The sequence below is a fragment of the Oncorhynchus kisutch genome, linkage group LG25 (genome assembly GCF_002021735.2).
Source record: "Oncorhynchus kisutch isolate 150728-3 linkage group LG25, Okis_V2, whole genome shotgun sequence".
Taxonomy (NCBI): Eukaryota; Metazoa; Chordata; class Actinopteri; order Salmoniformes; family Salmonidae; genus Oncorhynchus; species Oncorhynchus kisutch.
Window position 1 is genome coordinate 32,063,962 of NC_034198.2, and position 19,512 is coordinate 32,083,473.

General features: G+C 41.3%; 1 protein-coding gene across 5 annotated transcripts in view; it reads left to right on the plus strand.

Annotated features, from left to right (window-relative positions):
• LOC109881414 (ligand-dependent corepressor) overlaps window positions 1-19,512 on the plus strand; it is a 59,411-nt gene that overhangs the window by 28,916 nt on the left and 10,983 nt on the right. For 4 of the 5 annotated variants that reach the window (XM_031804714.1, XM_031804715.1, XM_031804717.1 and 1 more), the window contains exons 6-7: window positions 962-1,058; window positions 19,256-19,388. In XM_031804714.1, the coding sequence (XP_031660574.1) occupies window positions 962-1,058; window positions 19,256-19,388 (230 nt within the window). Of the gene's footprint in view, window positions 1-961; window positions 1,059-3,527; window positions 7,503-19,255; window positions 19,389-19,512 lie in introns of those variants that run through there. The other variant, XM_031804718.1, reaches the window with a different exon arrangement.

Sequence of the window (19,512 nt, forward strand, 5' to 3'; positions counted from 1 at the left end):
CTAGTAAAAATGCCCTGTCTTGGGTCAATTAGGATCACCACTTTATTTTAAGAATGTGAAATGTCAGTAGAATAGTAGAGAATTTATTTATTTCAGCTTTTTTCTTTCAGCACATTCCCAGTGGGTCAGAAGTTTACATACTAATAGGGTGTATTTGGTAGCATTGCCTTTAAATTGTTTAACTTGGGTCAAACGTTTCGGGTAGCCTTCCACAAGCTTCCCACAATAAGTTGGGTGAATTTTGAAGGTAAACTTTGAAATACATCCACAGATACACCTCCAATTGACTCAATGATGTCAATTAGCCTATCAGAAGCTTCTAAAGCCATGAACTAATTTTCTGGAATTTTCCAAGCTGTTTAAAGGCACAGTCAACTTAGTATATGTAAACTTCTGACCCACTGGAATTGTGATACAGTGAGTTATAAGTGAAATAATCTGTCTGTTAACAATTGTTGGAAATATAACTTGTCATGCACAAAGTAGATGTCCTAACCTACTTGAAATTTGTGGAATGGTTGAAAAACTAGTTTTAATGACTCCAACATCGGTGTATGTTACCTTCCAACTTCAACTGTAGCTAGCTACATCTATGGATTTGTATGTTTTCCTGTCGTGCGTAATGTGCAGTAGCCTATATCATATATTTATTCGTTAACAGCACAAACATTTGTCCTTTTTTGGGCTTGGGCTCTTTAAATGTTGTTAATGTACGGCTCGTAAAATATATGACATATTTGGCTTATCAGGCTGAGGTAGCATCAGGTTTGAATTTTCATGCTGATCAAAGTGTATTTCAATGCTTTATAATGCTTTTGAAAGACCCTTCCGGTTTTGGCGGGAAATACTGGGTTACCCGGGAGAAGGATTTATTCTTGGGATGGAACGTTTTGTAAAATACTGGGAATATATTAAACCCTTTTGCTCACGTACTGCGCTAATCCTTGTGTCCTGTACCTAGATGGAGTCCTGGACCTGTCAGTCAAAAAGGGACGGTCCAAAAGCAGCACACCATCGCTCCGCAGCCCACATCTTTCCCAGACGTCCACTCTTAAAGGGTAAGACCAACTTTCTGTTTCTACTTCCCGTAGGGCTTTACCATAGCTCACTCCCCAACCTGTTCAAACAACAGTTTATAATAACCTGTAGGAGCTCATGAAGCGATGGTCACCATCTCTGGTCCTGGGGAGATGCATGGTGTGCGTGTTGATTTGACTGTGTGACATTAGTGGTTTTATATGTGCATCTTCACATCTTGAAGGAAATGCTTTGGTATCAGGAGACATTATATTATTATTATTATTATTATTATTGTATTCCTTTTAAATACACAATAAGATGTAGTTAATATTCCAATGGATCTTTAGGAATAATCCAAATAAACCCCTAACCCGTAGAGCTTTCCGTTCTACTAATTACACTGCATGGTGGTCAATGGTTTACATTGACCTACATTTCAAGGTAAAAAATAATGTAAAATCTTTAATCCAGTAAAGTCTTGTGTTTTGCCCTAGGGCAATGCCTCATGATATCATCACACCGCGGTATGGATGTTAGTGCATTTGAAGGGGAACACAGCGGAAATCATTTTTAATTTGGATTAATTAAGCACCAGTTTCTTCGCTCTCTAGCTACACTCCTCTCTTTAGAGGGAGTGAAGGAAGGGAAGGACATGAGGAGGAGGGAAGGAAGGGAGGGGGGTGAAGGGATGGACACGAGGGGGAGGGAAGGATACGAGGGGGGTGAAGGGAAGGATACGAGGGGGAGGGAAGGGAGGGGTGAAGGAAGGGAAGGACACGAGGGGGAGGGAGGGAAGTGAAGGAAGGCGGGGTGGGTGAATGAAGGGAGGGTGCGAGTGAAGGGAGGGAGGGGAGTGAGGAAGGAAGGTGGAGGGAAGGAAGCAAGCAAGGGTGGGTGAGTGAGTGAGTGAGTGTGAGGGAGTGGGTGAAGGGTGAGTGTGAGGGAGGGAGGGAGTGGGTGAAGGAAGGAAGAGAGCCAGCTGCTTGTGGTAAAGCTGTTCAGAATGTACAGCTCTGTATACAGAGATCCACAGATGTATAGGTCCATATATCTAGTATCTACCAATCTCTCTCTTTCTCCCCCATTTTCTCTCTGAAATGATATTTCAAAGCTGAGGTGAGATGGAGAACTGATTTGAAGGTGGAGGGAATATTTAGAAGTGCAAAAAAAAACAGACACCTGTCAAGTCATAATATATTGGTTTATGCCTGCTAGTGCATTAGCAACAGTAAAGCGCATGCTTATTTTATTTGCCTCGGTGTCCGTCATTATTTCCTCTCATCACAAATCAATCATTCACCCATCAATTTAATGTAATCATGTTCACTCAATAAGACCTGATGATTTGCTATGTTCTGTCACACATTCTGTGTGTGCCTTGAGTGCTGACCTTGCAGACAAGTATTTCAGATGTTTTTCTTAGTAACAGTACTTGTCAGGTTGATATTGTGAGTGTTTATGTACAGTAAGTAGCCCTATAACATCCCATACTGATGGCTTACTCTTTTATTGCTGTGCTTGTTCAGTGGTAACGTCACTCGCTAAGGGCTATCGCTAGGTTAGCATTAGTCATTTGGCAACACGGTCATCGTGCCCTGCTCTGTATCTGTTACCAACATGCCCCCCTCCACCCTGAGCTATATGGACAGGACTAATGACCAACATGCCCTCCTCCCTCCCCCCTGAGCTATATGGACAGGACAATGACCAACATGCCCCCCTCCCCCCTGAGCTATATGGACAGGACTAATGACCAACATGCCTTCCTCCCCCCTGAGCTATATGGAACAGGACTAATGACCAACATGCCCTACCTCCCTCCCCCTGAGCTATATGGACAGGACTAATGACCAACATGCCCCCCTCCCACCCTGAGCTATATGGACAGGACTAATGACCAACATTGCCCTCCTCCCTCCCCCTGAGCTATATGGACAGGCACTAATGACCAACATGCCCTCCTCCCTCCCCTGAGCTATATGGACAGGACTAATGACCAACATGCCTTCCTCCCCCTGAGCTATATGGACAGGATTAATGACAACATTCCCCCTCCACCCTGAGCTATATGGACAGGACTAATGACCACATGCCACCTCCCTCCCCCTGAGCTATATGGACAGGACTAATGACCAACATGCCCCCCTCACTCTCCTGCCCTATCTGAACAGAGCTGGACATGAACTTTTTTTTTAGATTTCATATTTTTCTTTTGATTTTCTTGTTCCGCATATTTTTTTTCTTATTGTTATGTTGGACTGACGCATAATTTGTAATAAAATGCGAAGCCAAAATAAACAAATTCCCAAACCTTGAGCCTTTTTTGTTCTTAAAAGTAGCGCACACTCACAGACGTATATATTTTATAATATGATGTTACCTAAGCAAGATCAACCAATAAAGGAGTGGCCTCATCTTCCCTCCCCCAACCCATCCTCCCCTAGCGAGAGAAACATTAAAGCACTGTGCAAGCTCTGCTTACACCCAATTTCCTTCCATCCAATCAGGCGTTCCCTGAGTGCTGACGGACAGGCCGGGCTGCCTATGTGGAGCCTGCAGGATGGGAGGAGGGAGAATTTCAGCCACTCTGTCCCTTTAAAGCCCCCCTCGCCTCTCTGTCACGCCCTGCACATCAAACAGGAAGTGAACCTATATTCCAGCCCAGAGTTGTCTCCCAACCAGAACCAGATGTCCAGACCCTTCGACCACCTCTCTCTCCTTTCCAGGTACGGCTCTCCGTCCTGGGCCTCCAAGACCCACTTCGGAGCCCTCCTGAAGCTCCGGGCCAACAGCAGAGCTGGAGACCACCTCAAAGACCTACCCAGCTTGCTGGAGGCTGCAGGGCTCTTCACCAAGTCGCCCTCCTGTGGGAAGGCATTCATCCAGGAGGCCCCCAGAGACCCGGGCATCTCTCTTTCCCATTCCCCGACCGTTGACCTCAAAATCCCCCAGGTGAGAGGCCTGGGGATGGACTTCTGCTTGGGCTCCCAGAGCTCTGATCCCTACAGACTCCCCAGCCACCACAGTGAGAACAGCCTGGGGAAGAGGCAGAGGTCCATCCTGCCCAAACACAGCCGCCTGGGAAGCAGTGGAGGAGAGAGGGAGTACTGGGCTTCATCCGATGCAGACCGCCCTGCCTCTGGGGGGCAGTATCCTACCTCTGACCCCGAGGCAGACCTCGGCAACATGCATCTGAGGAAAAAGAGGGGACGATACCGTCAGTACAACGCAGAGCTGCTAGAGGAAGCTATCGGAGTGGTGATGGAGGGGAAGATGAGCGTGTCCAAGGCTCAGACCGTCTACGGGATCCCTCACAGCACGCTGGAGTATAAAGTCAAGGAGCGCCTTGGCACCCTGAAACATCCACCCAAGAAGAAGCTGAAGCTGATGAGCCACATGGAGGAACCGGAGGATACGGAGGCCCCAGAGAGCCAAGAAGCTCTGTATGCGACCATGGACCTTCAGTCTGTGTCAGCATCTGGAGAGAACGGCAGGCAGCTGCTCAGTACACGCCTCTCCCCCGACGAATAAAGTCACGATTGAAAGAGATTCAGTACTTGATGATATGTGATGTTTTTTCCTAGACCAGGTAATCATTTGCATTTGCCAGGCAGTGGCAATGACAGAGGAGTCTATCAGGGGCGGCTGCTGAGGGGAGGATGGCTCATAATAATGTTTGGAACAGAGCAAATGAAATGGCATCAAACCATGTGTTTGATACCATTCCGCTCCAGCCATTACCACAAGCCCGTCCTCCCCAATTAGGGTGCCACCAACCTCCTGTGGAGTCTATATAGCTAGTACACAATTGATCAGTTAGGTATGTTGATTTATTCCAAATGCACTTCTACTTACTGTGATCTACCCCGTGAATCAATCTGACCTATTCATCTTAGCTCTTTAATTGTTTCAATATGTTTGGTAAGCCTATAAGTAGCTGTTGTCTAAATCAATCAAACACTAAATAGTCTCTGCCCCTCGACGTTGTCCTAGACATTGTTGAAACACTCCATATTTGAAATATGTTTTGGCAGTGTTTCATGAAGCTTGTTTGTGCTGTATAAGGATATCAAACAATATTTTAACGGTTCATCCTGAAACTGCTTTAGATACGGTGCTAACATAATCTAATATTTTTACTATTTGACTAATATAATGTGTGATGTGTTGGCAAAATTGCCATTGGACCAAGCCCAATTGTCTTCAGAGTTCTATATTGATCAGTGGCACCCCTTACTGTCTTCTAGGAGTACTCTAGTTATTGCAGCACTTCGGGTTGAGCCAACGGCCTGCAACCCAGGTCCTGTAGAACTACAGGAAATGTATGGTCTTATTGGAGGCCAGCTGAATCAAAAGCCTGCAGACCTTGTAGCACTAAGGTTGGAGACATTTGGGTTGGATTCACCAACCTAATTTCTTTGTTTGGGTCATAATGATGACGCATGTTCAGCCCTCGACATGTAGAATCAAGGCTTCTATTTGAAACTCTATTCATATTTGACCACCTAAATGGGGGTTTATAATGTTTATTTTACTTTGTCAACCAGTGTTTGACTTTAAGCTCACAATCTCGTTCCCTGTCACTGTTCAGCAAATGCACACCTGAGATTGAATAGACCAAACTACAGCAGAAAGAATATGTGGTTGCAAGGATGCCTGCAACTACTGAAAATCTTAATGTGAGGTTGTATGTTTTTGTTTGTTGGGAGAACAGAATCCTCTGTCTGCAATTTCACCTCCTTAGTTACCAACCAAACCTCAGCTATAGACGTGTTGGCTGTTTAGCTAAAAAATCACTATAGAGAAACTGGTTTGGCCTAGATTGTTGACACGTAAACTATATTTTGTCTCATGTGTATTGAAACGTACATTTGCACAATGAGCACTTTTCTCTGAAATACATGTCAGTTGTTGGTGAGCTAGCTAGTGAATTTTGGCTTTATTAGCATAGATGTGACATCAGTCAAAACACCTCAAAACAAGACATTGTATCAAAGACATCAAACTAGCTAAAACACGCCACCCACAATTCCCCAGGTGGCAGTTTCTTGTCATTGTTGCTAGCAGTCTGGCCATCCAGAATCACACGACTTCTGCCTCATTGAAGCCTGCACATTGTTTTTGTGACGCAAGCTAACCGTTTATACTCTCCAAAAGCACGGCAGAGTTACAACCACTCAGATGTCTTTCCGCTGTGTGACTGGGACATTTCTTTACCTGTGTTTACCTGTAGCCTTCACCACAACTCAGGGTAATGTTTGTGTGTGGCTGCAGTACTTGTGTGAATGTGTATATTTCTATCTTTATCAGAAATGTATATACTATGTTAGATATCTATACACAAACATACCTCACTCAGATGTATATCTCCTACTTATTTCCATGCCTCTTGTATCTTACTCAGAATCATCTGAAAAGGGGTACATTTTCATTTTTTGTTGTCTGCGAACAGACACTTTTGGGATGTCTTACCATTGACTGATAAATATATGACTCTTATCAGATGTTCTCACAACTTACCTTAACCGAGCATTTGTTTACCAGTTTGAGCCTCCTGGACAGTTTAAATCTGTGCGGCGCTGCAGTTGGCACAACAAACTTCAGGTGTGAAGTCGGGTAGTTTCGTTCCCTCTAGTGATGTCTGTCCCTGCTTAACAGAAGAAGACCAGGACAAGGGACAGGTGGAAATGTTTGTTCTTAAAACATTTAAAAAAACGATGTATTTAAAGATTGGTTTTATTCACGTGTTAGATTGCAGCTTTAAGGTGCAGTAAATTGATGAGTCTCAACGGTTTCAAAGGTTTCGCCATGTGGCGCATAGCACTAAGGAAATTCTTTGGAGAAGTGTAGAATATGCTGAAGCCCATTGCAGTTTAAACATCGTGATGTTTTTAGAAAACATCACATTCAATGGATGCCGTATTTGCTCCTCCTTGGTAATACCGACCAATAACAATTTATGGATATCTCAGAATTGTACACGATGTTTACTTATCTAATTCTACAATCAGAACTAGAATCCAAATACTCATCGTGACTAGAACGCTCGGAAGCAGCAACATGGCGTCCCGCTGTGAATTTGGCAAAACTGCTGTGAGTACTACTTACCCTATCGACAGTTATACCTCAGGACATTTCAGAATATTAGACCAAGGATTTGATTTTGGCCCACTGTGAACACACAGCTACAAACTCTTAGATAATTGGTCAAACTTAACTGATATCACATGAAATGCATGAAATGAAATGCAAAAAACAAGAACTTTCCTTAAGCAAGGCTGCTCCTTTTCAGTTTTTTAATTTTTTGGACAACATTACATTTCAGAATCTCTGACATTTCCTTTAGTCTTTCAGGTGTATATAAGTATAGTGAAAATAAATATAGTTGACTACTAGGTTAACTAATTAGTATGAATCTACTGTAAATGTTACTTTTTAAATGTGCAATGTATGTCAGTCAAAAGCTTGTACACACCGACTCATTCAAGGGGTTTTCTTTATTTTTGTACTATTTTCTACATTGTACAATAATAGTTAAGACGTCAACTATGAAATATCACATATCAAAAAATGCAGTAACCAAAAAAGCTATTTTATATTTGAGATTCTTCAAAGTAGCCACCCTTTGACTTGATGATTACTTTGCAAACGCTTGGCATTCTCTCAACCAGCTTCAGGAGGAAGTCACCTGGAATGCATTTCAATTAACAGGGGTGCCTTTTTAAAAGTTAATTTGTGGAATTTCTTTCTTTCTTAATGCATTCAATCATTTGTGTTGTGACAAGGTAGGGTGGGTATACAGAATATAGCCCTATTTGATAAAAGACCAAGTCCATATTATGGCAAAAACTGTTCAAATAAGCAAAGAGAAATGACAGTCCATCATTACTTTAAGACATGAAGGCCAGTCAATCTGGAAAATTTAAAGAACTTTTCTGCTGCAGAGGATACATTTATTAGAGTTACCAGCCTTAGAGAATCAGGCCTTCATGGCCAAATGACTGCAAAGAAAGCACTACTAAAGGACACCAATAAGAAGTGGAGACCTGCTTGGGCCAAGAAACGCAAGCAATGGACATTAGATCGGTGGAAATCCGCCTTTGGTCTCAGTCCAAATTTGAGATTTTTGGTTCCAACTGCCGTGTCTTTGTGAGATGCAGAGTAAGTGAACGGATGATCTCCGCGTGTGTTTTTCCCACTGTGAACCATGGAGGTGTTATGGTGTGGGGGAGCTTTGCTGGTGACACTGTCTGTGATTGATTTAGAATTCAAGGCACACTAAACCAGCATGGCTACCACAGCATTCTGCAGCGATACGCCATCCCATCTGTTGATTTTCAGCAGGACAATGACCTAAAACACCTCCAGGCTGTGTAATGGCTATTTGACCAAGGAGAGTGATGGAGTGCTGCATCAGATGACCTGGCCTCCACAATCACCCGACCTCAACCAATTTGAGATGGTTTGGGATGAGTTGGACCACAGAGTGAAGGAAAAGTAGCCAACAAGTTTTCAGCATACATGGCAACTCCTTCAAGACTGTTGGAAAAGCATTCCTCATGAAGCTGGTTGAGAGAATGCAAAGTGTGCAAGCTGTTGTCAAGGCAAAGGTTTTCTTCTTTGAAGAATCTCAAATATAGAAAATATATTTTGATTCAACACCTTTTTTTCTTTTACTACTAAAACCCACATGGGTTTTGATGTCTTTGCTATTATTCTACAATTTAGATGAAAAAATAAAGAAAAACCCTTGAATGAGGAGTCAACTTTTTTGACTGGTACTGTATATGTAGAAAGCTTTTGATGAACTTGCAAACCAACTGTGATAACCCTCAAGTCGAGACATATGCTTCACAGTAGTTGCAATAGATTTGGGTTATGATTTCATTTCATTGTAATTGGTCATCGGAAACTAATCAAGATTACATCTTTGTTTTGAGGATGAGTCTGTTTTTATAAGTGGATTCGATGGGATTGACAACAAAAAGGTAAACAAATCAAAGTGAGTTACTTTTTAATCAAATTAAACAGTTGCAAGGCTTTTCTGTGTTACCATGACAATCACGGAGCCTTGCTCCTACGTAGTCGCTGCCATAAAATGGACATTTATAAATCCAGTTACTGAGACAAGATTAGACTATTTGGAGAGAAATTCAAGGTTTTTTATTAGCCTTTTGCATGCGGTCCGTTCTTCCACAATACACAAACAGTTTCCGTGTTAACACAACCCTTGTGGAACTTGTTTTAATGTTAAAATGACAGAAATCCACAGCAGCCACTCTGTTGGTTTCTGCTACCTCATCTGTAGAAAAGGACTGAACCTGCATCAAATACATCTTACTTCTTGAGGCAGTATGGAGCAATTTCCCATAAACACAAGCGAAGGATATGGGCCAATGCTTTTTTGCAGTACGTGTTGAACTCCGCTAGCTGTTTGTTGACTCGCTGCTTTAGATGTATTCCGTAATCTTGTTGTCAACAGCTTTGCGATTTGCTGTCCATGGCCCATCAGGTTAATTAAGCTACAAAATTATTTATGTAAGGAGATGTGAATACCACTTGGCAAAGGTTGATATTAGCAAATATTTTCTTGGATGAGATCTATTATACAACACCACTGAAAATTGAAGGACTGGGTTGGTACGCTTTTTGTAAATATTTCAAGGTTCTGTAAAAGTGGAATGCACCCTAATTGACTCATATTTTAAAGGTGAGGGTGTTCATGTTTTTCGATCTTTGGTTGTTGGTTTTTGTCCGTGTTTCTACTAATGTGTTTTTGATTGAATAGCTTGTAGGCGTTCTTCCCAATAAGTCAGAAATGTAAATGGACCCTTCACACTCCAATGCTTCGATGAGAAGCTTTTCAGAAGCTTGCACACCCTTCAGGTCAATGAGATGATGTTTCTTGACAAGATAGTTGTAGTCCTTTTGATTCCTGCAGTATTTATAAAAATAGTCTTAACACTAATTATACCAAACTATACACGCAGACAGATTTTACAGATGCATTCAGAAAGTATTCATTGACTTTTTCCACATTTTGTTATGTTACAGCCTTATTCTAAAATGGATTCAATTGTTTTTCCCCTCCAATCTGCACACAATATCACATAATGAAAAGCAAAAACAGGTTTTTATACATTTTTGCAAATGTATAAAAAAACACTGAAATATCACGTTTACATAAGTATTTAGACCATTTAATCAGTACTTTGTTGAAGCACCTTTGGCAGCGATTACAGCCTCAAGTCTTCTTGGGTATGACGCTCTCATTCTTCTCTGTAGATCCTCTCAGGCTCTGTCCGGTTGGATGGGGAGCGTCACTGCACAGCTATTTTCAGGTCTCTACAGAGATGTTCAAGTCCAGGCTCTGGCTGGGCCCACTCAAGGACATTCAGAGCCTTGTCCCGAAGCCACTTCTCCATTGTCTTGGCTGTGTGCGTAGTGTCATTGTCTTGGAAGGTTGATAATGGCGCCAGAGGGGACGGCTGCCGTTTTACAGGCTCATGGACATCAGAACAGTGCTTACTCACCTCGAACTGGATGAGTATTATTTTTTCTTTAATGAGTCCGACGCGAAGCATATACTGCTTTGTCAAGACACGGCCCAAATCCCTGTCATCCTCGTGGGGAAAAAACGGAGATAGAGGAGGAGGAGGGCGGGGTGCCTTGTAAGAATTCACCGAGTAGATAAACCATCACTACCCTCGGTATTATTGGCCACCGTGTCATCATTAGAAAACAAACTGGACCATCTACGATTTTTACCAGTGACACGCTCAATATGGAAGTTGTCAGATGACACGGATGCTACACTACAGGACTGTTTTGCTAGCTCTGGAATATGTTCCGGGATTCATCCAATTGCATTGAGGAGTACACCACCTCAGTCACTGGCTTCATCAATAAGTGCATTGACGAAGTCATCCCCACAGTGACAATACGTACATATCCCAACCAGAAGCCATGGATTACTGGCAACATCCGCATCGAGCTAAAGACTAGAGCTGCTGCTGCTGCTTTCCAGTACGTACGCTTCTAAGAAATCCCACCATGACCTCAGACAAACCACCAAACAAGCAAAGCATCAATACAGGACTAAGATTGAATCCTACTACACTGGCTCAGACGCTTGTCAGGTGTGGCAGGGCTTGAAAACTATTATGGACGACAAAGGGAAACCCAGCCACAAGCTGCCCAGTGACGTGATTCAACCAGATGAGCTAAATGCCTTTTATGCTCGCTTCGAGGCAAGCAACACTGAAGAATGCTTGAGAGCACCTGCTGTTCCGGACAACTGTGTGATCACGCTCTTCATAGCCAACGTGACGAAGACCTTTTTAAACTGGTCAACATTCACAAAGCCGCGGGGCCAGATGGATTAGCAGCAAGTGTACTCAAAGCATGCACGGACCAACTGGGAAGTGTCTTCACTGACATTTTCAATCCCTGACCAAGTCTGTAATAACCAATGGAGTCAAGTACTTTAAAGTATCTGTACTCTACTTTATATTTGAATTTTTACTTCACTACATTCCTTTTTAATCCATACATTTTTACTGACGCCCAAAATACTTTTTACATGGTGAATGCTTAGCAGGACAGGAAAATGATCCAATTCACACACTTATTTCTCCCTCAATGTGAGAAAGACAAAGGAGCTGATTCTGGACTATAGGAAAAGGAGGGCCGATCAGGCCCCAATTAACATAAACTAGGCTGAAATGAAGCGGGTCAACAAACTATCATGGTCCAGACACACCAAGACCGTTGTGAAGGGGGCACGACAGCACCTTTTCTCTCAGGAAACTGAAAAGATTTGTCATGGGTCCCCAGATCCTCAAGGTTCTATAAATGCACCATCAAGAGCATCCTGACAGGTTGCATCACCGCCTGGTATGGCAACAGCTCGGCATCTGACCGTAAGGAACTACAGAGGGTAGTGCGTACGGCCCAGCACATAACTGGGGCTTCCTGACATCCAGGACCTATACTAGGCAGTGTCCGATAAAGACCCCCAAAATTGTCAGACTCCAGTCACCTAAGTCCATAGACCGTTCTGTCTGCTACCGCGCGGTACCGGAGCACCAAGTCTAGGACCAAAAGGCCCCTTAACAGCTTCTACCCCCCCAAGCCATAAGACTGCTGAACAATTCATCAAATGGCCAACCATTTTACATTGATCTGAGAGTATTTTAGGTGCCTTTTGGTAAACTCCAATTGGCCTGTCTTGCCTTTTTATCTGAGGAGTGGCTTCTGTCTGGCCACTACATAAAGGCCTGATTGGTAGAGTGCTGCAGAGATGGTTGTCGTTCCGGAAGGTTCTCCACAGAGTTACTCTGCAAAAACCAAGCCTGGAGCTCTGTCAGTGACCATCGGGTTCTTGGTCACCTCCCTGACCAAGGCCCTTCTCCCCCAATTGCTCAGTTTGGAAGGGTGGCAAGATCTAGGAAGAGTCTTGGTTGTTCCTAACTTATTCTATTTAAGATTGATGTATGCCACTGTGTTCTTGGGGACCATCAATGCTGCAGATTTTTTTTTTTGGTCCCCTTCCCCAGATCGGTGTTAAGACAATCCTGTCTGAGGCTTAGTTTTTGCTCTGACATGCACTGTCAACTGTGGGACTTCATATATACAGGTGTGTGCCTTTTTTATAAATCATGTCCAGTCAATTGAATTTACCACAGGTGGACTCCCAAGTTGTAGAAACATCTCAAGGATGATCAATGGAAACAGGATGCACCTGAGCTCAATTTCGAGTTCCATAGCAAAGGGTCTGAATTCTTATGTAAATAGGGTATTTCTATTTTTTTATTTAAAAAAATGTGTTTTCGCTTTGTCATTATGTGTTATTGTGTGTCGATTTAAGACATTTTGGAATAAGGCTGCAATGTGGAAAAAGGGAAGGGGTCTGAATATTTCCAGAATGCACATTATATTAAAACCTCATACACTACTGTTAAAGTTTGGGGTCACTTAGAAATGTCCTTGTTTTTGAAAGAAAAGCACTTTTTGACCATTTCAAATTGATCAGAAATACGGTGTAGACATTGTTAATGTTGTAAATGACTATTGTAGCTGGAAACTGGAATAAAATGGAATAACTACATAGGCTTTCAGAGGCCCATTATCAGCAACCATCACTCTTGTGTTCCAATGCCACGTTGTGTTAGCCTTTTTAAAATGATAAACTTGGACTAGCTAACACAATGTGGCATTGGAACACAGGAGTGATGGTTGCTGATAATGGACCTCTGTAAACTTATGTACAGTGGCTTGTGTAAATACCCCGTGGCATTTTTCCTATTTTGTTGCTTTACAACCTGGCATTCAAATGTATTTTTTGGGTGGTTTGTATCATTTGATTTACACAACATGCCTACCACTTTGAATATGAAAAATATTTTTTATTGTGAAATAAGACAAACAACTTGAGCGTGCATAACTATTCAAGCCACCCAAAGTCAATACTTTGTAGAGCCATCTTTTACAGCAATCACAGCTGCAAGTCTCTTTAGGCATGTCTCTATAAGCTTGGCACATCTAGCCACTGGGATTTTTGCCCATTCTTCAAGGCAAATCTTCTCCAGCTCCTTCAGGTTGGATGGGTTCCGCTGGTGTACAACAATCTTTAAGTCATAGCACAGATTCTCAATTGGATTGAGGTCTTGGCTTTGACTAGGCCATTCCATATGTTTCCTCTTAAACCACCCAAGTGTTTTATTAGCAGTATGCTTAGGGTCATTGTCCTGCTGGAAGGTGAACCTGCGTCCCAGTCTCAAATCTCTGGAAGACTGAAACAGGTTTCCCTCAAGAATTTCCCTGTATTTAGCGCCATCCATCATTCCTTCAATTCTGACCAGTTTCCCAGTCCCTGCCGATGGAAAAACATGGGACAGCATGATGCTACCACTACCATACTTCACTGTGGGGATGGTGTTCTCAGTGTGATGATGTGTTGGGCTTGTGCCAGACAAAGCATTTTCCTTGATGGCCAAAAAGCTACATTTTAGTCTCATCTGACCAGAGTACCTTCTTCCATATGTTTGGGGAGTCTCCCACATGCCTTTTGGTGAACATCATACGTGTTTGCTTATTTTGTTCTTTAAGCATTGGCTTTTTTCTGGCCACTTCCATAAAGTCCAGCTCTGTGGAGTGTACGGCTTAGTGGTCCTATGGACATATACTCCAATCTCCGCTGTGGAGCTTTGCAGCTCCTTCAGGGTTATCTTTGTTGCCTCTTATGATTAATTCCCTCCTTGCCTGGTCCGTGAGTTTTGGTGGGCGGCCCTCTCTTGCAGGTTTGTTGTGTTGCCATATTCTTTCCATTTTTTTAAATAATGGATTTAATGGTGCTTCGTGGGATGTTCAAAGTTTCTGATATTTTTTTATAACCCAACCCTGATCTGTACTTCTCCACAACTTTGTCCCTGATCTGTTTGGAGAGCTCCTTGGTCTCCATGGTGTCGCTTGCTTAGTGGTGTTGCAGACTCTGGGGTCTTTCAGAACAGGTGTATATATACTGAGATCATGTGACAGATCATGTGACACTTAGATTGCACACAGGTGGACTTTATTGAACTAGGTGACTTCTGAAGGTAATTGGTTGCACCAGATCTTATTTAGGGGCTTCATAGCAAAGGGGGTGAATACATATGCACGCACCACTTTTCTGTTTTTACTTTTTATTTTTCTCACCAATTTGGACTATTTTGTTTGTCCATTACATGAAATCCAAATGAGAATCCATTTTTAAACTACAGGTTGTAATGGAACAATGCCAAGGGGATGAAGTCTTTTGCAAGGCATTGTAGATATTCTGCTGTCTCCAGTTACAGTAGTCATTTACAACATTAACAATGTCTACACTGTATTTCTTATCGATTTCATAATATTTTAGTGGACAAAACATTTGCTTTTCTTTTCAAAATCAAGGAATTGTCTAAGTGACCCCAAACTTTTGAACGTGTCCCTTACTTGATACATAGTTATATTTAGCTCTTATCACAGATCCAGGGAGGTATGCAACAGCTGATGTCAAAACTGCTTTTCTAATTTCCATTCCTCTGTTTTGAGTGGAGGTTTTATGATGGTATGATTCCGTATGAAAGCAGTCTTCATAAAGACCTTTGATTAAAGACTTTAAGCTGATGTGTACATACAGTTTGGGTTGTTGTACATACACTTTGTCTACTTATTTAAAGTACTTGTGTATTCATTTCTGAAGACATTAACTTCAATATACTTTTTACTTTAAAATACCTTTTATGTTTTGGGCAATGTATGAAGGAATGAGATTTTGAATTATTGGCGGTGTGGATTCAAGACACTGTTGGATGTGTAAAGTGGAATTGGTTTGATCCTGTGGGTGAAGGATTGGTTGGAAACACTAGTGTATGGAAGGCAAATTATTGTCACAGACAACCTTTGAAACTTGAAATCTTAGTCGTCCCGGCCATGATCTATACAATGACCTACTTAAGATTTGTGTAATTAACTCATACATACCATGTGTTCTCTATGTATTATAAGGTTTAAAAAGGGGGTGTATTTCCATCAGTTGTTTTGTATGCGTTTGTGAAATATCTTCCCCTTCTGTTATTCTTGTTGCTGTTGTCTCTTGCTCTATTTCTGCTGGTCTCTCCCGTCCACTCCTTTTTTGTTGAGAAAACACAAATGTGTGAATTGTCATGTACACATATTCAGATTATTGTGGTCAGATCTTAACTTACAATGTTGAAAGAAAAGTGGAGAGAGCGAGACATAGAAACCCTCAGGGACAAAACATACCCCTCACTCCTTCAGGTACTGTCTACACATTTAGACATAGCAGCAACTTAAAGTCCTGTCAAATAAAACACACCCCTCACTCCTTCAGGTACTGTCTACACATTTAGACATAGCAGCAACTTAAAGTCCTGTAAAATAAAACACACCCCTCACTCCTTCAGGTACTGTCTACACATTTAGACATAGCAGCAACTTAAAGTCCTGTAAAAAAACACAACAATCACCAAAAAACAGGTCAGATACTAATTTAGGCTTAACAGTGTCTGTTTCAGTTGAGCTTTTTAATTGCATGTGGATTTGGGGGGGGGGCGTGGGGGGGTTTCTTTGACTGAAGCTGATCCCACAAGTGAGCCAAAAAAAACATCCAATTGAACCTCTTTTTTTTCTTTTTAGTTATTTAAACACAATGAATGTCAATGTAAACTCCGTTCAGGTGAGATGTTAGCCAAACTGCATTAATCTCTCCTGCTCACAGTGCCTCAGACACCATAGTTATCACACCTCGTTGATAATTAACTACTGTTTAACAGAATACGTTTGAACCTCTCTGAGCATCTGTGAACAATGTGAATCCTGATTTTTTTTTTTTTTTAAATAGTGCATTTTAGTCTAATTTCTAAACTGATGTAGCTGGACAACTCGTTAGTTGAACCTTCTGAGTGCAAGGTATCGTTAAAGAAACGATTCAAAGTGGTCTTTCCGCATATGTATTGATTGAACAGAAGAAGAGATTTTGACTTGCGATTCCTTTTGTTGGGAGATTTTATTTTGTTAATGTCCTCTTTGAGCAGTCCCTCCTATTCCCTCTCTCTAAACCCACTGGATTTAGAGCTGGTTTTGGTAGTCTACATGTTGCTGCTGGTCTCTACGGCTTGTAGATTAAGACTGTTCTATATGAAGTCTGTCATAGCGAGTTATTCCTTTTGAAACGTTTGAAAGCAGCTCTTTTCAACCCTATACGCTGGACTAATTGTGATGACTTGCAATGCGTGGAACAATACACGTCAAACATAAAGGACTGGGAGGCTTTTCAAAAAGAATCAAATACAAAATATTTTGTGCGTTTTATTTCCAGCTTAAGTGGGCTATAAGCAATTCGGTTTCATATGAAATGCCTCGGATTCGTTAGTCTCTATGGTTAATGTATTCAGATGCTCAGATAACAACAGGTACACACAAACCTAACAACCTCATTTCAATAATTGCCATTTGCACAGTTTGGCAGATTTTTGTTTTGTTTTCTATTGTAATGTATTTCTGAATGTTTTTTGGGGGGTTACTATGTTATTAGAACTTGGCTATGGTCCAAGTGTCTTTCTAGTAGAGAGAACATAATGATCACTAAGTTAATTTGATTGCACTGGTAAATTATAATTTTTTTGAATGCAATTTTGATTTGACAACTTTACTAATAAAATATGACTGCTTCTTATATGCCCCTTTATAATATTTGAACTGAAGTGGTTGATATGATCTCAATTTTGTGTTTGTTGCATTGAACCTGGGGCACCAATGATTGTCTTTGTGTAAGTGTAAGAATTTACTCAATGTATCCTTTAAGGGAAAAAATGCCATTTTGAAAAAGAGATGAATTCTAACAATGTAACAGGTCAAATTCACTGGACGAAATATTAACTTTTCAAAATCACCTATTCTTCTAATAAATTTTGTGAAAATGTAATGTTCTCTGTCGTCTTTTTCAAACAAACACTTAGCATTGGATTTTTGACAATTTTGTAATGGGCTCGATTTTGTTTCATAAAATTAATAGATTACATATGAATTTAATTAAATACTGTGTATCTAATTATGCACTCCTACTCATTGCTGTCAAATGTCTCATTAGGCCAACGCTGTGAATATTCGTATTTTGCAAAGACATTTAACACTGCTCATGAGCTTCTCATTCCTCCCACACTATTAGAAACCGTGGCTGGTAATAAAGGTCATATTGTCTGACTCAGTCATTAATTGGGTTGATATTCAGTTTATATTTTTATGCAACTCGAACAATATTTCGGCCTTAACTCTTGTTAAACTCTATGGTGTGTCAATAGTATCAACATGTAAACATTTTCCACCAGCAATGTGTATGATAAGCCTCATGGTTCTGTCTATGAAATAATTACCTGGGAATGGTGTCACCAAGATGGACCAACAGACGGGCTTTGATGATGACCACTGCTTCTTTGTTGTCATGGATCCATGTTCATTCTATAGATTGGATTGAATGTGAGGATATCCTAGACAGATGGAAATTCTAACATGGACAAGTGAAATCAATACGTTTGGTTTAGGGTTTACAAAAACCGAACATGATTGAATTATGGGTCAGTTACTGTTCCCCATGTTTATTCTGGCAGTTTTCTTCCCTTCACATTTATATCCATATCATTTTTCTCTTAGCATGTAACCCAGCCCAGTATGTTGCATTTTCATGATAGCATTTCTTTCTGAATTGTCCGTCCTTGCAAACTAATTGCAAGGACGGACAACCCAGCTCATGAAGTTATGCATGTTTTTCAAAGGGCTACTCAGTTTGCTGCACACACAATACTATTAGACAGCAGGGATCTTAATCCAGGAGGGGAATGTCTCTTCAGCTACCAAGATTCAAGAAGCTTGATGTTGCAGGCGAGTCACTTGGCTAGCAAATTAGCAAACGGAATACACCGCTGGAGAGAATTGATCTTTAGTTAGAACTATTAAGTAACTAAGATGTGTTGCTGACAGAAATTCACTGCTCATGTTTAACTTGACCTCTCTAAATTGCGCTGCAGAGGTATCGCTCACCTCATGAAGCTTCTGTTTGCTGGTTGTGCTTCTTTGTAAACAAACACATGACTCACTCAATCAGCTGTTTTGGTGAACTACCGGTAAGCTTCCTAATGGAAACATTATCTAACGGCTGAAATAAAGAATACAATCTGTAAACTAGTGAACTACTCCCCTCTGGGCACAGATATAGGGTACCCCTCGGCAGGAAAAACATCTACACAATCATTTGTGCCAGGTGTGATATCCTTCCTAAATAGCTTGGGCTAATGTTCCTATCGTATTGAAACGGCACTTTAAACGTGTACATGACACTGCAACAAAATGTCCCCATGGGGACAATACAGTCAGTAAGTAAGATGACTGCAGTTATTTATTGGAAAAAGTAGAAATATCCACATAAAAAAAAATGTTCTACAGGATTGAAATCATACTGTGGGTATTTCAAAATACCCCGGTATACAAGGCATACAGCCTCACCCTACCTATCGCTACAACTCTCATTATAATCCATGTGGGCTTCATATGTTTTAACCTTGAGTCTGACTTCTCTTTATCCTTCTAATAACCTTTGATTGAAAATGAATTCATATGCTTTTGAACATGTTTGTAAGCGTACGTGTATAGTCATGACAACGATATAAACATCCTTGTCCTGTTTGTCTTGCAGTGAATGTCTGGAGCTGACGACAGAAAAGGCCCGGGACCTGCAGTCCACCTCCACACTGGAGCAGTTCATGACCAAGCTCTGTCTGCACCACCAGAGGCAGATTGTCGACGCTCTGGGCTTCCTACAGACAGAGGTCTGTATAGGCATTACTCTCATTGTGCATTTTCAATTCGGTAAAATTTGACAAAGTTATTTTCCCTGAAAGTAAATTGCAAATCACACACAACAGAGGATACATACATACGTAAACAAGAAGA